The sequence below is a fragment of the Lepisosteus platostomus genome, chromosome 28, assembly GCF_059453375.1.
Source record: "Lepisosteus platostomus isolate fLepPlt1 chromosome 28, fLepPlt1.hap1, whole genome shotgun sequence".
Lineage (NCBI taxonomy): Eukaryota > Metazoa > Chordata > Actinopteri > Semionotiformes > Lepisosteidae > Lepisosteus > Lepisosteus platostomus.
Window position 1 is genome coordinate 4035796 of NC_142638.1, and position 18797 is coordinate 4054592.

At 47.2% G+C, this 18797-nt stretch overlaps 1 protein-coding gene across 1 annotated transcript; it reads right to left on the bottom strand.

Moving 5' to 3' along the window:
* Nucleotides 1-4946: 4946 nt before the first annotated feature.
* wnt9b (wingless-type MMTV integration site family, member 9B) lies at nucleotides 4947-18224 on the bottom strand. The gene is made up of 4 exons (XM_088623350.1): nucleotides 17948-18224; nucleotides 14656-14897; nucleotides 12490-12755; nucleotides 4947-9306 (listed from the first exon to the last, which is right to left on the bottom strand). Exons 1-4 carry the CDS (start codon nucleotides 18031-18033, stop codon nucleotides 8848-8850), a joined length of 1053 nt encoding a protein of 350 aa, XP_088479476.1. The 5' UTR covers nucleotides 18034-18224; the 3' UTR covers nucleotides 4947-8847.
* Nucleotides 18225-18797: the final 573 nt, after the last annotated feature.

The window sequence follows — 18797 nt, forward strand, 5'->3', positions numbered from 1 at the left end:
ACTGATCACTTGCGCTGTTCCCCAGAGCTGCTGGAAGGGGGCTCAGCTCAGCCGATCTCTGCATGCTCTTCATTCATTGAGCTAGACTTCAAACTGATCCCCCCCTCGCCACTAACCTCAACTCTAGAAGAGCTTTCAAATACAGGTACATGAAGTGCACTGTAAGTTCAGTGTTTTTATACTGCACAAAGAATGTCTTATAAGTAAATTGTGTAGATGCCCTTAAACACCTATTATTAATATTATTATTATTAATAACCATTATCAGATATGTGATTACAATTCAAACTGGCAACATATCATCTCTTATGGTAAATAGTCTTGTGATGTCATTGCATGTTTCATTAAGCAGATTATATGTGGGACTGCACATCATTTACTTGTATGACACATTCCCGTTTCAGTGTAAATACATTTTAATTACCGTGTAGTTCATTTACCTGTATCGCGCAGTGTTTCTATTCGTCTGCTTTCGTGACTCTCGGCTCCTAAGCGGATGGAGGCGGTTCGTTCAGTTTAATTAGAACCTTTTAAAGGTCGATTGCTGTCGTCCTTTCCTCGTACCTTTCCCCAGGTAGGGCAGAGCGCTCTTTCCTCGCCTGCCAACGGAATTCGTGTCCGAATCTCCCCGACCTCTACACAGCGCCTGCGACGCTCAGACCATCAGGAACTTCCAATTGCGCGACAGTTTGAAAGACTCCTAATCCTTGCATGTCTGGGGGGCATTTTGGTGGCGGTTGAAGTGATGGAGAATGCAGACTGACTCTCACGCACTCGTGCAATCGATAACTTCTGCACGCAGGGACCGCGCTACTCTTAAAGAAAGACGGATTGGATCTGGGGGAAAAGACTGTCAGATTTGTTCTGGGACGTTAGTAGCTCCTAGCTCCCTATTCCTTTTATGCTGAATTCGTTGCCTCCAAATTTTGTTGCTGATATATCTGTATCCCTAACGTGACTCGCGGACGATGCTTGGCACATTTGTTGCGGCTACAAAACGTTTCTGAACCTTTCACCTACTAAAGTACAGTCTCCCGGGTGCAGACGATAAAATAGGACTATCTAAAAGTCGCGCTGTATGCGATATCATTCAGTTTTCAGTTCACCGGAAAGCCGCAACATTGTAACACATGACGATGATGATGTCGTGAAGAATGAAAGGAAGCGTTGAGTTAAAACACATCCTTGAATCAACTATTAAATAATAAATGCACCCAAACTCTGGTCAGTTTGAGTGCAGAGTCCCTGGGAAGGGACCAAAACCCACTCATTTCATCCTTACCTGAACTGCCTTTTCAGTTTGGGCACTGTTCAGGAATGTAACTCTAAATAAAAACTATGCGTCTGCACTGTTATTAGAGAGATTTGTTATAGTCGCAGCGCGGCTGGTCAACTACCCTACAGCAGTTGTAGTTGGCATTCACGAGGAACGACGGCAGCTGAAGACTGTGTGACTGTAGAACCGTTTATTGAAGTTACCGAAACCCCGCTTGGCTGAGGGCCATGGGACGGAGAGGCTAGGACCCCCCGTGTTTGGTGAAGAGGTGACCAAGGTGTAACTGCACAGGTGAACATGAGGTGGTGCAGTAACTGTGAGCTGAGGCAATGACGTCAGGTTTAATTGCGAGTTGCGGCAGCTGAGCTTAACACGAGCCCGGCTGCCTTCATCCCTCCCGAACGTTCGTCAGAACCCCGTGCAACACCTGCGTGACGCACACACGGCAGGCGCGCGGTGAACGCCAGCTGTTTCGTGCTGAAACGCCGCGTTGCGCGCGCCGATGTCTCTCTGCTCCCCGGACTGCTCGGGCTCCGTCTTGCTGCAAACGTGTCCTTAACAGTCACTGCGCTAGCCTGGTACCGGTGAGTGGTAGCGGGCAAAAACAGCCTGAGCCGGATTGTTAAAGCGAGATTATTTCTGTGTGCACAACAGATACTGCTGTCAGACATCCACGTCACACAAGTAGTGCAGAAGGCCAGTAATATCAATGACGTCACCACCACCCCTTGCACACTGAATTTGAGCTCCTTCCATCTGGGCATTGACTTAGACTACCCAGATTCAACTGCAACAGGACTGTCTTTTATTCCCACAGCTGTTAATCTGCATCATCTGGACAATTGATTGTGTATTTTATGTCACACGTTGTTCTCTTTCTCATCATGCATGTACTGTATGTCTCTTATTAGTTAATGGGTTCGTGTTGCCTTAGATGGACTGGGTGTAGTATTATGTCTTCTACCTGCCTGCAAAGTAAATTTCCCATCTGGGACAAGAAGAGGGAACAAGTAGCTGGGGAAAAGAAGTCTCTCCGTTAAACACAAGTATGCTTCACCCTGCGGGATGACTGGCAAACCAAGTGTTGCTCCAGCTTTGCTTACTGTATCTACAGATGCACAGCAGTCCCTTCAGAGGAACCCACCTCCCTTCAGGTATAAATGAAAGGAAAACTAAGTTATTTGCCAAAAAGAGGTTCAGCTGTGGTTTGCCGCCTTGCCAAGCCTGTAATTCGCTAACCTGTGGGCAGGAGTGTGATTGGATGAGAGGCGCGCTGGGGGACAGATAATTGATAGGTGCTGTAGTAATGGATTCCACACTCGCCCGTCTTTCAGCGGCTCTCTTTCCACATCCAGCTCGCCTGGGGACGGGGGAGGGAGGAAGGAGCCGAGCTGGGTGGAGAGAAGGGGGGAGAGGGCTGGGAGATGGGGAATGGGAATGAGGGTGAAGAGGGGGGGCACAGGGGTGACGGCTGGAATTCGCTCCCACTTTGTCCTGTGCAGCAGTGCTGTTTGGCCCCCTTGCTGGGACACAGCTAGGGTCTGACGAGGACAGCGTACAGACATGGATCCTGAAGACATCTGTGGCACCTTCTCCATACGGGGATAAAGCCTCTTCACTGTTTCTTCTTGTCTCCCTGATGCACCACGGAGAGGTTTAGGAGATCCTTTGTGCCCACTGCTGTCTGAGCCCCGAATAACTCTAAAACAATCCCAATTCGGACGTTTACTGTATTTATACTGTTCTTGTTTTAGAAATAGCGCACTGCATTGGTTCATCAGTGGTGCCAGTGTCTGGTTTTGGTGCAGTTGTTGTGTTTGTGTGATCTTTTATGTCTATGAGCTGCGCTGACAACTAAATTTCATCCTTCCAGGATGAATAAAGTGTGCGCACCCTAGTCAGCTGTGTTTTCTTTCATTTGGTCTTCAGAGCGGCGCTCCTCAGTCTTTATCAGCACTGTTTGAATCGGTGAAGGCAATCCTGCTTCCACAGAGCTTGTCTGACAAAATCCCATGAAAGGATTCTCTTATATCCAACAGTCCTCAGGTCTTATTAGTAATAATATTATTGTGTGCCCAGTGTATACTGCAAGATATTGGACAGGAAAGGTTGCATGCATTATTTCTTCATTATTAATATTCATTGAGGTCAGTTTCTCTTCTCCTGAACACTGCAGCTCTGGGACAGGAGGCAGTGCTGATTACAGAGGAGCAGTATTAATCCATGCCAGGCATCGTCAGGATCAGAGCACAGGCAGCCTGTGGCAGTGGGGGGCTTTCTGATCAGTAGCTGTGTGTGTGTTTACACAGAGGAAGCTAATTCATTAGCCTTGGGTGAAACACCTGTAGCTGTGCGAGTGTGTGTGTGAGTGTGTGCTGGACAGAACACGACAAGAAGCCCTTCCACCCCCAGATGAAAGGAAGTTTGGGTTAGATGATTAAAAAAACAATTAGTGAAGAGGATTTCGTGTGAGCAGTTTGGGGCAGGTGTGTGTTTGTGACAGGAAGAGAGGGTCAAAACAGCAAACAGTGGTTTCATTTCTGAATGTTTATTGTGGCATTCCTTTGTAAAACAAAAGTAGCAAATTGTAGTGGTGACATCATGATGAAAGAACTGTAAAGTGCACAGATGTTAAGAAATAATGTGTGGTGTTCTGTAAGAAACTAGAACAGCATGGGTAAACTAAAAAATGACTGAACTAAATTTAAATAGGGGCAGGCATGTTGAATCCCTGAGGATCTGTGGAACAATACTCTCACTGGCCAAAAAATTAGGGTTCTCGGTCTGTAAACGCCAAGAGCAGTTTGATCAGGCTGTGGTGTGCAGTCCGCAGGGTTGTCAAATACCTACAGTTCCAACCTGTCTCATTCTTCCCACCTGCTTTCAATAGAATATGGAGCCGAGGATGGTTCTGGCTGGGCGAATAGATGGAAGACAGCCCCAGGGGTCCCGAGAATCGATTCACGTCCTTGGAGCAGCCTGACAGGTAGGCCACTGAGTGTAACTGTCGCTCCCGATCATGGTTGTGGACACAAACGGAAAATTTTACAAATGATAATGATTATTATTAATAAAGTCACATAATTAAGGCTCTGGTTGTAATATAGATCTGGCATTTGATTTAAAGTGAGAAGTTTGGAATACCTATTGTACGTACCATACAATATCGCTGTGATGCCTCTGTGCTAAGCTGTCGTTGACTTGTGAATAGATCAAGATCCCAGTACACAAAATTACCCTTCTGTACTGTGTCTGCTGTAAGGATAGTCCCGACACCAGCGGCTTTTTCTGTCGTCTCTTCTTGGGCAGTAATACCACCTGCTCAACTGACTTGGGAACCTTGACCTTAACTATTGTGTGTCCCAGTCTTCAGCCATTGTGCATTGATTTTTTTTACAAACTACGAAGTCACCATTATTATTATATACTGTCTATATTATTACATACTCACCAAATGTGGAATTGCCAATAGTTTAAACATTCTGGCAATGATGGGCAATGACGAGTGGGTCTCCAGCCATGCAGGCTGACAACGTTAGCGTTTCCGACGACGGCGGTGTGGGTTGGGTTTTACAACCATCGTTTAGAGTTTAAATTGCGGAATAGTTTTTTAAAGAAGCGTTTGATTCATTGGTAACCACTTCCATAAACAAAAAAAAATCAGTATAGCTTTTTTTACAAAGAAATGCATTTATTTAACCAATACTTTGCACTTAAATAAGAACATAATATAGTATATATATCTTTAAAAAATATCACATAAAGTAAAGATCATTATGTACAACCCAGGCAACATGTACGTAATGTCTAGAAAATAATCTGTTGGATTTCATTTCATTAAAGATGCACAGGCTACATATATATTTGTATATATAAAGCAGATAAATAATTTAAATATTTCTTTGTCTAGAGGCTGTACAAATGAGGTAGAAAAATAAAATTTGGATATAAATTCCCTTGTTCCAGAAGTCTTGAGCCGCAGTGTAAAAACATTCATCCTGAAACGATCCTTCCTCTAATGTACACAGATTCTCTAGAACACCCTCTATCAGATACGCAGTACATATGGGAAAGTTTCTAGTGTGTCAGTAGGGATATATTTCCTATTTAGAAGTTGCATTTGATTTTAAAAGCATTTGTAGAAACTATTTTTGCCAAATGCTAGAATATGAGTAACAGCAATAATGTACAAAGTAGGATTATTTTATAACTTACAATGAAGAGTATTGGTACCTTATAAACCAAGATGAAGGAAACAAACATCCATTTAAGAGACACAGGCAGTGGATCATGCTGTTAAACATGCTGTTTTGAAATCAGAGTTTGACCTGACCTGAACGTGGCTGGTATAGTCATTCAGTTTTGAGATACAGGTTTTTATTTTTTTCTCTGAATTGCACTGAAATAATTAATTGAGGGGCTAGAGTAGTGGAGAGAGGGTGTCTGGTTTTTATTTCACCTGAGCTGTTCCCAATTTTTAAGTCAGTGGTTGGATTGGAGTGATTTAGCACACTGCAATATCTTCAGCCTGGATCTAAAGAGAGACGTAAAACCTACTGCTGACTGTGTTCTTCCAGCACAGTTGATCTGCCCTAGGAGCTCCCAATCTTAAATCACTGGGTGAGTTTTTATATCTCCTGAAGTTGTAATCAGGGCCTAAACCAGGACAGGTGTATTTAAACTAATGAACCAGTTAAGGTATAGTGGGACCAGCTTGTCGTCATGGTTGTGATACTGGCTGAATGAGGTATTTGGAACAATTAGCTACTTACAGCTAAACACAACAGCATCCTCTCCTTTCTAACCTTGCTTGTGCTCTTACTATCCTATGAAGGGGGCCCTGTGTCTTGAATGTCTATTGATCATTGAGTGAGGGGGCTTGCTGGTCTGTGCTCAATAGAGCAGTTTTAGAGGCCAGACACTGTGCTAAATGTTTGCTCCTCCAAGTCGTCAGTAGAAGATTCTCCGAGTGAAGCAAAGTGGTGTACCTTTTTTGGGCACGTTTACAGTAAATGCAAAAGGTACAGCTTAATCAGTGTGGCCAATTTTATCAGACTATTTGAACAACTCAGGGGAATTTCCTGCTATGCATCAATTACCTGTCTGTGATTATCCTGACTGTGTGCCAATGAAAACAGATGTCTGATACAGCGAAGATGTAATACTCTTAATAACATCCAGGTTTTGGGAAAGGAGGGGGGGGTCAGTCTGTTTTGACAAGATTTTAGCTTGATCAAATGAATCCTAAAGTGCTGTGAGAACCTATATAAACTGAACACAGGAGCGCTACCCAGCTGAGTTTCATCTTTGTGGGCTCTTTGGCTTTTGGAAATGAAATTCGGGAGACAGTTCAGCTCATGGGCACACTGTCAGCATTCTGACAATTAAAGAAACAAACATGTTTACTCGGAAAGTAAAAATCACGTGACAAGAACACGTTAGGACATTTTCCCCTTCGTCATTGAGAACGAGGTCTGTTTTATCAAAGATAAATGGTGCAATTTGTGCTCATTGTTAAAACCAGAACCCAGATAATGAGCAACTTGAAAAGCAAATGCTATATAAGACAAAAAGTCTGTGGGGACATTACTGTTGGTAATGTTAAATGGCATTTTTCCTTTATGAAGATTGCAGAAAATAAGGAAATATTGCTTGATCTTTGGCTCTCTGAGGACAATTAATTGTCCTGTTAAAAATAAATACAAGGTTTTGAAAGTTAGCTATTTACTTTATGCAGAGCACCTACTCTTAAGTCTTAACAGCCACTGTGTCTGGGTTTCCTCAATGGATCCTTGCAGAAGTCGGGTCTTTTGTTTGACTGAGAGCAGAACCCCGAATAAGCTATCGGCCATTTAACAACAGATATCTTTACATATGATTGCAGACATGCATGTTGAACCTGTGTACAAAATATACAGAAGTCAGAACAGCAACCAGACGAGATCCATGTGATTAGGTTAGTTTACTGTAAGTCCTTGTAACTGAAGACGTCGTCTAGCTGACTGACTTGTTATACCTGTAGCGTACTATAGCTTGTAAAGTTTGGAAAGGACGGTCATAAAATCTTAATTGCAAGACACACATGGCACAGAAATATACAGCCAGTTAAAGCATGGTTAATCGCTGCAATGGAACAAGCATTGACTGTACAGATGTCAATATCATGGAATAAATTACTGAATTAGACAGTGCAAGGAAATGCATTCACCTCCTTATCAATATTTAATCCTATGAGCCTGACCATTAGAAGCCAGTTTAAGACTGACCGTTGGCACCGCCTTCATTATATTAAAAAGCGAGACACACCCACTCTCATACACCACAGGATCATGGGGGCTCCAGACAGACCCCACTGGGTGACTGCCTGCGTTGATCTGAAGTGTGCCTTTCTGTGGTATTTTATTTAAAACAGCTCCCGGGCTTTTCATATTTAAGTGCTTCTTATTCTTCTATTTGAATGTGCCCTTTGAAGCTCATCTTACACATAAGGTGGTATAAATCCCAGTGGTATGAATCCCTTTTTTGTGGATTGACAGAAAAACAGACAAGCAAAAGAACAGACACGCAGAGAGACAGTCAATTCTCTGCACTGTGAGAAACATACTAATAGAGGGTTTGAGCTACTGATAGCAGCCATTCCAATGCACCGCACTCGTCCCTGGATAGACCACCATACAGTACCTTGTCTAAAGTGCAGTCTACACATATGGGGAACCCAGAGACTTGAGGCAGTGAAGAACCTTTCATCAGGTCCAGTAAAGGATTACTGTATTACGTTCCTCTCAAAACAAAATCTGGACGTGTCTAGGACAACCGCTTAATGTTCAGCTCACTTGTCACTTGTTCCGTCCGCGTCTTCAAAGCGTAATCAAATCGGCATCACAGTGCAACTCCATTCTGACAGCGCGAGGACTGTCAGCACCAAGTCGAAAAGGTGACCTGTCCATCTGGAGCACAGGACAGGCTCACGGGCTTAGAAAGAGAACGAGAGAATAGTTAGAAGACGATGGCGCACAGAGATCCTCAGATTGCTGCTGTTCCACGGCTTTTAAAAGAAAGTATTTTGGGAGTGGACACATGTGCGCAGGGACGGCAGTGGTTTCCCTCCTGGGTTATTCAAGGTTGCCACTGGAAGTCAGTTAAGAACACCTCCCAAGTCTCTGCTTTTTGGCTGCGTCGCAGTCTAGGAACGGAGCAGTTGGTGAGAGCCAGTTCCGCTTCCTGCGGCATTGTGCTAGTGAAATGATGCAAGAAAGACCAGGAGCTCCTCTCTCTTCCCTTGCTCCCTCCCTTTACCTTCCTCGTGTTGGCGTGCTCGCCCGTCTCCCTCGTCGTTCCTGACGAGCCCGTGTCATCCCTCTTTGCCCAGATCCCTCTCTCCTCGTGCCTCCTTGCTCTGCCTACGTTTCCACACGGACGGTCCCTGCCTCTTCCCCAGTTGCCTTATAATTCTCTCCCTGTAGCTGTCAAGAATTCCCCCCTCTCTATCCCTCTCCATCTCCCCCCCTGCCCCTCTCTTTCTGTTTTGTTCCAGCGGGCTCTCCTCTCTCCCCCTCCCTGCTCCCTGTGTCTCAGGGCTTGCAGGTGTACACCTCCTCCTCCCTCAGGCAGGTCTGGCACTCCACATGGCAGCACCAGCGCACCTGGCAGTGGCAGGAGACGGTGCTGTGCTGCAGGGCGGTGTTGTAGCCGCGCCCGCAGCACAGGCTGTGGCAGCTGGTGTCCTTGGCGCAGGGGCGGCCGCCGGTGCCGGGGGAGTAGCGGGAGGGGCGGCAGAAGCTGGGCGAGTCCTCCAGGTAGACCAGGTCGGCGGGCCGGGGGCTGCCCCCTTGCCGCCGTGGCCCCGCCAGCTCCGGCTCGCCCGTGGCCGAGTTGGTGACGCTCAGCGCGCGCACCGCCGAGTCGTACTTGAACTTGAGCAGGCGCGCCGTGTCGTGGAAGGGGGACAGCTGCTTCCAGCAGGTGCGCACCGCGCAGGACCCCGAAACCCCGTGGCACTTGCAGGTGGTCTTCAGGCCGCTCTTCACCGCCTGGTGCAGAGAGAGAGAGAGAGAGCAGGGGGTCAGGCCACGGTGCCCGGAGTACGAGCCGCTGAGCTCGCAATTGACTGCTGCCCTTGAGGCGTATCCCCAACCAAAAACTGGAATCGCTAACTACACCCACGAACCCCACTGCCGATGGCTTGACACTGTTACAGCTAGCCGACCTGTAGCTGGTGTGTGGGGAGCGGACTGGTGCGCTCCGGCTGCCGACACAGCATCCAGGTGGGGGGTACATTGGTGGCGGCAGTGGGATTCCCCATTGCCTGTACGGCACTTTGAGTGGGGTGTCCAGGAAAGAGCTATGTAAGTGGAAGGATGTGTTATTTATTTTGACCAATCAGTTCAGACTCCAGGAGGAGGTCTTTGAGAGATATTGGAAGAGGTGGATTATTTTTACTACCCAATAATAATTCTGAATTTATGTGTCTTGAATTTCGTGCTCTTTTTCCTCTTCCCTCCTTTCTCCCTAGCACGTCACCTACCCCTTCACCTAACTGGCCACTTTATTTTTGATCATTTTTCTATTTTACAACAAGAGCTGTGGCTGATGTGCTTCAGTGGAAGAATCGGATCTGTGGACAGTTAACTGCAACGGCATGGCTGGTTTATTTATAAAAATAGGCGCAAAACACCTAAATGACCAATTTCAGTGAATAACGTGGCATTTGCTGTTGTCAGAAAATGTATCAGCACGGATTTCAAGAGGCAAAATAGGAGGTCGGTTGCAAAGCAAACATTAACATCCGTCTCGAGTCTCTGATTGCAGTTTTTGGGGGGATTTATGCAAAATGTTACACTGAGCTCCAAGTAAATGAGATAAAAACACTCAGATAAATCAGGCTTTAGAAATCATTCTGTAACCCAGTTATTATTTTTGGCTGTTTGGGAGTGTGCACTGTATATGTCACACTTCCAGGCACAGATTCAGAAAGGTGATCCTCCGAAATTTAATTGTAAAATTAATTAACCTAAAAAGTAATAAAATCAGTGTATAAATTTAAGTTACAGTCAGAAGGATGTGTTACCGTTGTCTAGTGGTGAAAAGGCAGGAGAGAATCAGGAAGGGCTGCTTGAAAACCGAGACGCTTAAGAGAAACGCTTCTTCTGGGAAGCATCAGCCAGTCGTTGATTAAAGGCTTTGCGAGACTGGTTGTTGTTGTTTTTTAATTCCGAAACATACTGCAGGAGCAGGAACGGCCAGAACGAATCTGGCAACGGGCGCAGATGGGTCACGTGAGGCGGCGCGGGTCCCCGGGGGGGCTCCTTATTCATGGCGGCGCTAATCAGAGTTTAAAATGCGGGGAGGAATAGCTATGGAGCGGTCAGCTAGAAAAGAAAAAAAGCACCGGGGAAGGCAGAGGACAGGGAGAGGTCAGGTCTCCAAGCGGCAGGAACGGCCCTGAACTGAAGAGTGTTAGAGGTCAGCTCCATTCCACACCGTGCAGGTATGAGCCCTGAGGGCCCTTGCTTAGAGAGTAATCACTCGCAGGGGCCGCTACCTGCTGCTGTGTCTCAGCATGTTAATGGGCTCGACTGGAGATCGTGGCCAGTTACCCACAGACGGATGTGTGATCGGTGCCTCGACCCAAGGGGGAAGGTGGACGATGCTTTTTCTGTTCCGCATTCTGAATGCCCTGTTGGGTGAGTGTTGAGATCTGGCTAGCAGCCTGGCTTGGGAGAATTTATGGAGGAGCCAGGTAAGGTTTAGGTTAAATGGGCTTGTAGATGCCCCCCCCTGCACTCGCTGTAAGGATTTAGAGCATGCTGCAGGAGATCGGTATAATGCAACACTTGCCTTGCCCCATGCACCCTACGGTGGAAGAAAAGAAAAACATGGTCTCCACCATGAATCCCCAATGAGAGCAATGTGGGCTAAACCTTCAGTGTTGGGTGAAATACTAGTGTGTTCTGCTGGCATGTCACAGCTGATAAAGCAATGCTAGCTGTGTTGTGGGCTTTGTGTATTATAACCAATAACAGAGAAGTCAATCATTACCTCTGTCCCGCCATGACAACTACCAGGGGTGGAGCAGATGTCATTTATTTTTTTGCAATGTCCTCCCAGGAGCTAAAGTGATACTAGTGAGCTTCTACTGAGCTTGAACAAAGGATCTCAATCCGACTGTAGGTTAGTTAAACTGTGTATCAGGTCCATGAACCATGATGAACAAGTTGTATAAAACAGCATATATAACTTGGCATTAATTATTGCATCATGCTTCAGCCTGGGTTGCCTTCTGTGTGGAGTTTGCATGTTCTCTGCAGTGCCACATGGGTTCTCTGGTTTCCTCCCACCTTCCAAAGACTTGCTGCTTAGGTTTGGTCAGCTATATTAAATTGTTCCCCCAGGGTTCGATTCCTGCTCCCAATGTCTAAGCAAGCATGGGCCACATGTGGTGCATACTGTATAACAGATGGATAGATTGCATGTTAGTGTTTCATTCTCTGGTTACATGTTCACTTGGCACTCTTCGAAGTTTCTTTAATGAATTGTGTGGCCATCATAAGAAAGATTTATCTTCAGAAGTATACTGAGGATCAGGTAGTTTACTGTGAATAATAACTGACCTGATTGGATTTTCAGGTGTAGATAATTTCTTACTCTACCAGCTCAGACCGCTCAGTGAGCAGTGCAAGTGGGCACCCTGCTTTCAGACAGAAAAGACTGCCATTTTCCTTGCCACAAACTGCAAGAGCAGTGCTTACACACGTTTGGTTCTGGTGCTTTAAGAGAGTCTCCGAGGCGGGGGGGACGGGGCGCGGGCTGGCTGACTTCACCGTCGTAAATTACACGCCGCGTGTCTATGAAAACGTATGAAAACGCTGCGACAACAGCGCGCGCAGCCCCCCGAAGCGGGCTCTTTCATCTCCAACGGCGCATGAAGCAAGCTTCATCTTGCCTGAAAACACCTGGCCGCGCGCGCGCCCCCCGTCTCTCCTGGGCTGGCAGAGCTGCTCGAGGCCCCGGCGTTTCCGGAAAGACCCGCAAGGGGGAGGCTGCTCAGGCCTGTTAACCTGTTCTGTGCCAGCGGGGAGCTGCGCCGGCCTCCTCTTGGGAAGCGTAACGTTCCTGTGCTGAGCCGGGCGGGTGGGGGTTGATGGCGGCTGCAGAGGGGCCCCCGGACGAGGCCGGTGGTGGTGGGAGGGGGGGCGGGGGCGAGGCGTACTCACCCTGATGCCCACGTTGGTGTTGTGCGCGTCCACCCGGGCCCGCAGGTCCTTGCCGGCCCGCTTCTGCCCAAGGAACCTCTTGAGGAAGCGGGTGCTGTACTTGAGGTTGTCGCCGCAGATGCCCCACTGCCAGGCCTCGCGGTGCTGCAGCTCGGGGGAGTCGTCGCAGGTGCAGCGCTCCATGCGCCCCGAGCTGCAGGCCCTGGCCAGGGCGTGGGACAGGGCGGCGGAGGACACCGCCAGCAGGAAGGCTGTCTCCTTAAACCCTGGGGGGAGAAGACATGGCTACGCACTGGACGCACACGGTGCCGGCTGTCGGCGCGTCTCCTTGTTTCTGTCCACCTGACCTTGAGTGCGCGCGTTCCCTCCCTGTCTGATAATAATCCACAATCCATCACCCGGCTCACTCCTTCATCCGACTCAGGGCCCCGGGGGGACCACGGCCTGTCCCATCATGCAACAGGGCAGGATGTCGGTCCGTCCCAGGACGCTGACAGGCACAACCACGCTCACACCAGGGCCAGTTCCTCCCAGAAGCCTGCTAACCCCCCAGTATGTCATTGGACTGTGGGCAGAAACCAGAGTGCCTGGAGGAAACCCACACAAACACAAAGAGGACGTGCAGACTCCACACAGACAGCACCCCAGGTCCAGAATTGAACCCCGGGCCCCGGCGTTGCGTGGCAACAGTGCCTACCACCGTGCCACTGTGCCAGCCCCAGATCCACAGTATATCAGTCAGCGAATCCGCAGTCTTTGTGCTTCCTGTTCATGTGAGAGGTCATGGCAAAGAGAGCGAGCACGGTGAACTCTGCTCCTGAGCAGCACACGTCTGCCTGGTCTCTTCTTCACACGCAGCGCCTGAAGGGGCATCCTAGATATTTATCGGGGTGCCCCGTTGGTAATCTCCCCCCGCCTGGCTCTCCCTGGTGCTCGCCTTGCCTCCAGCCGTCACAAGGGAGTATTTTGATCCGATTAATTATTATTTTGACTAGGAAAGGATTTTTTCCCAGATGAAAGCGAGCAATCTTGCCTCCCATTTCCTCTGGGAACTGGGCTCTTTTCCGAGCTAAAAATACCCCGCTGGTGTAGGACAGCGACGCAGAAATCCTCTTGTGATCTCAGGTCTTTAACTGGGTGCGCTTTACCGTGATCGTCTGTGATCTGCAGGTCTTTGCCTTTTTCAATTTAATCAATATTAAATGTGAAATAAGCAGTACCCAGTTCCCATTGCACCTTACAGTCCAAACAGGCAGCCGAGAGAGAAACCTGAGAACTGGCAACGGTCTGACTCTACTCTTGGACTGGAGCTTCTAATAACCTGCTGAACATTTTCAAGAAGTTTAGAGCGTCATTTCTGAAAAGGGCAAAAACACAAACTAGGGGGCGAAATAAGTTCTGAAGACCGAGTAGCATTATTTTACGTTGTGGTTCATCAATTCCGGCAAATTTTGCATGAAACCTCTGAAAACAACAGCTGTGAGCCATTTCTTATCTTGGCTCTTTTTAAATGCTGCTGTGCTGTCCGGGAACGATCTAAACCAACTCGAACTCTTGTCATGATTCTGGCCGGCGTGAACTGTGAATATTCCGGCGGCTGTTCAGTGAGATGAAACCGCTCCAGCCAATTTCTCCCGGCTCCTCAGTTGAGTTCACGGAAGGGGGGTCCCAAGTTTTGGAATAGTCTCCCCGTACCCGAACCTCGCTCTCACTCGATCGCTGCGAGGTACACTCGTCTGCAAGCTGACGGCGACGTGCGCGTCTCTCCGGATCGACCTCAGACTCGCGTCGCTCTGTTTAGCAGCCTCTGACCTACACAAGGCGCACCGTGACACATGCCGAATTGGATAACCCGAGTTTATGGCAGAAACACAATAATAATAATAATAATAATAATAATTGCTTACACTTATATAGCGCTTTTTCTGGACACTCCACGCAAAGCGCTTTACAGGTAATGGGGACTCCCCTCCACCACCACCAGTGTGCAGCATTACTTCACAATACTTCATCAAAGCAGTTTGGCCATTCTGGGAACCTCTCGTACCGCCTGCGTTTGACCGAATTCGGGTTCAACCTCTTACAGTTCTTTCCCCAAACGCGATCCCGGGGTTTTAACTGGGCTGTTTGCCTGGTGTGTGTGTGTGTTGGACTGGTCGGCGTTACCTCGCTGGAGGAGGCTGGCGCGCCCGTCCAGGCTGCAGTTCCAGCGCTCGTGGCGGAACTGGTAGCGGCATTCCAGCAGGCCGAGGCGCACGGACTCGCGCAGCGCGCCGGCCAGCCCGGGCTCGCGGCGGCACACGCGCTTCTGCCGCCGGCTCAGCGCCAGCTGCTCGCACTGCTTCAGGTGCGCCCGCTCCGAGGAGGAGGAGGAGGGCTCCGCCGGCAGGGGCTCCCTGCCCGTCAGCCTGCCGGGGGGGAGAGAGGAGGCGTCGGTAACTGGGGGCTCCTGCAGCAAGGCTGTGGCGCTCGCCTGGATTTTAGTTTCTTAAAAGTTTGTTTTTTTTTAACAGTCGAAACCGCTGCTCACGTCACCCCGTGATATCGCACAATATCAATTAAATTCATTACAGAAGGTCGCGCAGCATTTATAGAATCAATACATTCGTCGGTTCTCAGCTTTGCTTATTGGTTTCATTTAAAAAATAGTGAAATACATTAGTTTGGGACGAAAGAAATATCTCGAAAGCCTCTGTGCTTTGGTACTTGCGATACTTGTTTTCCGAACTTTTCTTTCGAAAAGTTTGGTTTAGTTCAGCCTCAAGATGCAACAGGACAGAAACGGAAAAGATGAGACCTGCTCCGTCTTTGCGTTGGAGTGTTTTTGTGCCCTATTGCTTTTTTTCCCTTCTGAGGGGGTCTGTGCAATTCACACGGCTACGAAAGAGCAAATCCTGCGGCACCCTGATCTACATCGCCTTCCTGCGCGTTCTGCCCGAACCGGGACCGGACTATTGGCGGTGACCCAGAAGTCCCAGCGAATGTTTTAACACCAAGAACGAAATTTCTTCCTGCCGGTCCCCGACACGAGCTTATTGTTTTCATCATAATCAGTATTTTCTTGCGACGTAGCAAGATACACGCGCCCCTGGGTGTTGTCTTCACTGCTTTAAAAGAAAAGCTTTTAGTTGGGGGAAACTCTCTAGGCGACGTTCAGATAAATCGTGATATCCGTCAAAATTCAAGATAAACATGTATATCATTCTCGCTAAAGGAATGAACTCATCATTTGCACATTTCGTACAGGATTATTATTATTAGTAGTAGTACTATTATCAATTAATATTAACTGTGTTTTAATTTTATTAATAACAATATTACCATTATTAATTATAAATATTGATAGCTTTACCCAGCGACTATGATTGTTTTGTTATATCTAATATTTGTGACTATTGCATTATAATGATATCAATACATTAGTACAGTAAATTAATTATATTTCTATTTTTCAAACATTTTGAAAAGTTCGGATCTGGTTGATTATTAATATCAGAAGGCTCCCGTGGCATGTTTGTTTGCAATACAACCAAGCCGCGCTTAGCTTTCACACGAAAGGTTAAAACTTTTTCTTTTCTTTTCGAAACGGGAAAATGTCGTGGGTTTCGATGGGAAAAAAAACGTTAACGCTCTAAGTCAGGTGAACACCGGCCCGAAATAAAGGCGATGTATCTGTGAAGGAGGTAAAAGTTTTGCGGCTCATAACCGCGTAATTGGGCGATTGTCCGAGCAGTGCCGTACAGAGGCGCCCCGCGGGGTCACCCAGGGCGCGTCCTCGGCGCGCAGTCGGGGACGCGCCCCCCGAGCCCGTGCGTGCGGGCAGTGAGTCTGAGCGGTTTCCCGTCTCGGCTGGCGACCAACGATAAAAGTAAAATAGGAATTAGAACGTGATCTGATTTATTCCTAATTATTGCATTCGGCCCGGAAAACAACACTGTCAAATTAAACAAAAACAAAAGGAACTCGCAAGAAAAACCCGTATCTAAAGTAGCCAACGTGATTATTATTATTATTATTATTATTATTATTATTAAGAGGAGATCATGGCCGTCTGTTTCTGTCAATAATTTATATTAAACTAATTACATCTCTATAAACCAGATAAACAATAAGCATTATTTTCAATCCGTTATTTCTACTGATAAGTCAAGTCAGAACGGAGAAGAGTGCGTTAGTATCTGAACTCGACAATATAATAATAATAATAATAATAATAATAATAATAATGTCAGATCTGTAGCATTTAGGAAGAAATAAAATCACAGTGGCAAGATTGTTTTACAAACAAAACCCCCGTAGTACTTCTATAACAATAGAACAGACATAATAAGCCCCATAAACTCCAAGCACACCAACTTTATCGTGCCCTTTGAATTAATTTGTTAAATCATTTCTCGGGAAAGCATTGTCGAGCACAGAAACCCAGCGCGGGACTGGTGTCGGCAGTAACATATTCCTGAGCGACAGCGGATTTTCTAAAACCCCTCCGATAACTGTCGGTTGTATTTTAATTAGCAGCTATTTTATATCCCACAGTTGCCATATTGAAGAAAGGGATAACTATTCTCCTTCATCTCATTTAAAGGAGAAAAATAAAAAAGCCGGAATCCTTCTGCACGAGGTCAAATTATGACCTTAATTATTCTTTGGGGAAAAAAAAATGAGCATGCTCGTATGTACATACAGGATTTCATGTCATGGTTTACGGTAGCGACTTCTAGTAACCTTGAAAGCAACTGTGATTTCGGAATCAATCTGGCAAGTTAAATCCGGGCAGAAGGAATCGCAGTTGTAATTGTTGGTAATTGTTTGGTTTATATACAAGACCTGCCCCAGAGACAGTCACAGGTAAAACATAAGAGCGCAGCAGAAAGAAAAATGACTAACGAGTGTTGAACAATTTCCAGAAACGAGCAACTTGCCTCTTCCCTAACTGGCCAGCGTCAGCAGAGTCGTGTTCTGCGACTGCATAAGCGTTTATTAAAACGAGTGAAGTCGTTCTAACAGTGCCTCTGCCTTGTAAACCGCTTATCACCAATGGCTATGAATTACTACAGAACGGAGAATAAATCGATTTGTTCGATACACAAGACAGCGAAATTACAGGCAGATAAACACTGCCGTCGTCATCTTCAACACTGTCATTGCTGCAAATAGGCCATGTCCTGTCACATACTGTGTCACAGATTGGGTTAAGAGAATTAATTTCATAACACACGACGCGAAATCCACACTTTTCCCTCCATGTGCGCGTTTCCAAAGCGTGAAAAAAAAAGAGCGCAACTTCACTGAAACTCCGTCATATGAGATATTAAACTTTTTCGCCTTTACCTTTCACCCCGTCAGTAAGCTGCCCTTTATAAGGACGCCTCTTGGTCTAATGCCCCGAGCAGAGAGTGAAAAAGCAGAGAGGAAAGGAAACCCAATTTAAAAATATATATATATATCCCCGGCTGACCCGAAATAAGCGGCTGAGCGCGAGAGGAGGATGTAGAGGGCAGCGAGTCGCAGCAGGCAGGCGGTCCTCGAGAGCCGGGGGCGCATGATGCCGGGTCGGCGACGCTCTTCATCGCGCTGTTTCTCCGCTCTGAAGTCCCCGCTGACCGGACAGCTCGCCTCTTAAAGGGCCCTGCACCCATTTCACCCCGGGTGGGGAGGGCACGGTCCCAGGAGGGGCGCGGCCTCCAGGGATGCAGCCGGGCGCTGATTGGCGGCGCCACCACGCTCGCCCCGCCCACACGCCGGGACGGGGCGGGGCCTGGCAGGTAAATCCTACCTGTGCAAAACCCGGCAGAACCATCTGATCGCGGGTTCCTGTGTGCATATTCAAATACATGCAAATCGAGCAGCACAAATAGGCGGTCCTTTGCACATACACCTGCTCTGACATGAACAGGTGATTTCAGTGGGATGCCTTATACCAATTCAAGATCCAGTATATTGGCTTATGAAGTTCAAAACCTTATGTTTTAGAAGAGTGTGAAAACACCCCCAAAAATCCTTCTGTTCCCACTCAAATTCACAAGGATCTGGGAAGAGAAACACAAAATTAGATACACTGGCTGTGCGGTGCAGTTGAGTTTTTTTTTTAACTGTCATATGACATTGTATTTTAGAAAGTTATCATTTTAAAGAGAGTTTGTGAAATTTTCCAGCTACCACAATAGAAAGATAGCTGAATCTTATTGTTATGTTGTTCTGTGAGTGTGTGTGTCTGTGTGTGTCCCACGACGGGCTTGCGTCTCGTCCCGGCTGTAGCTGCCTTGTGCCCATTGCTTGCTGGGATAGGCTCTGGCTCCTCCAGGACC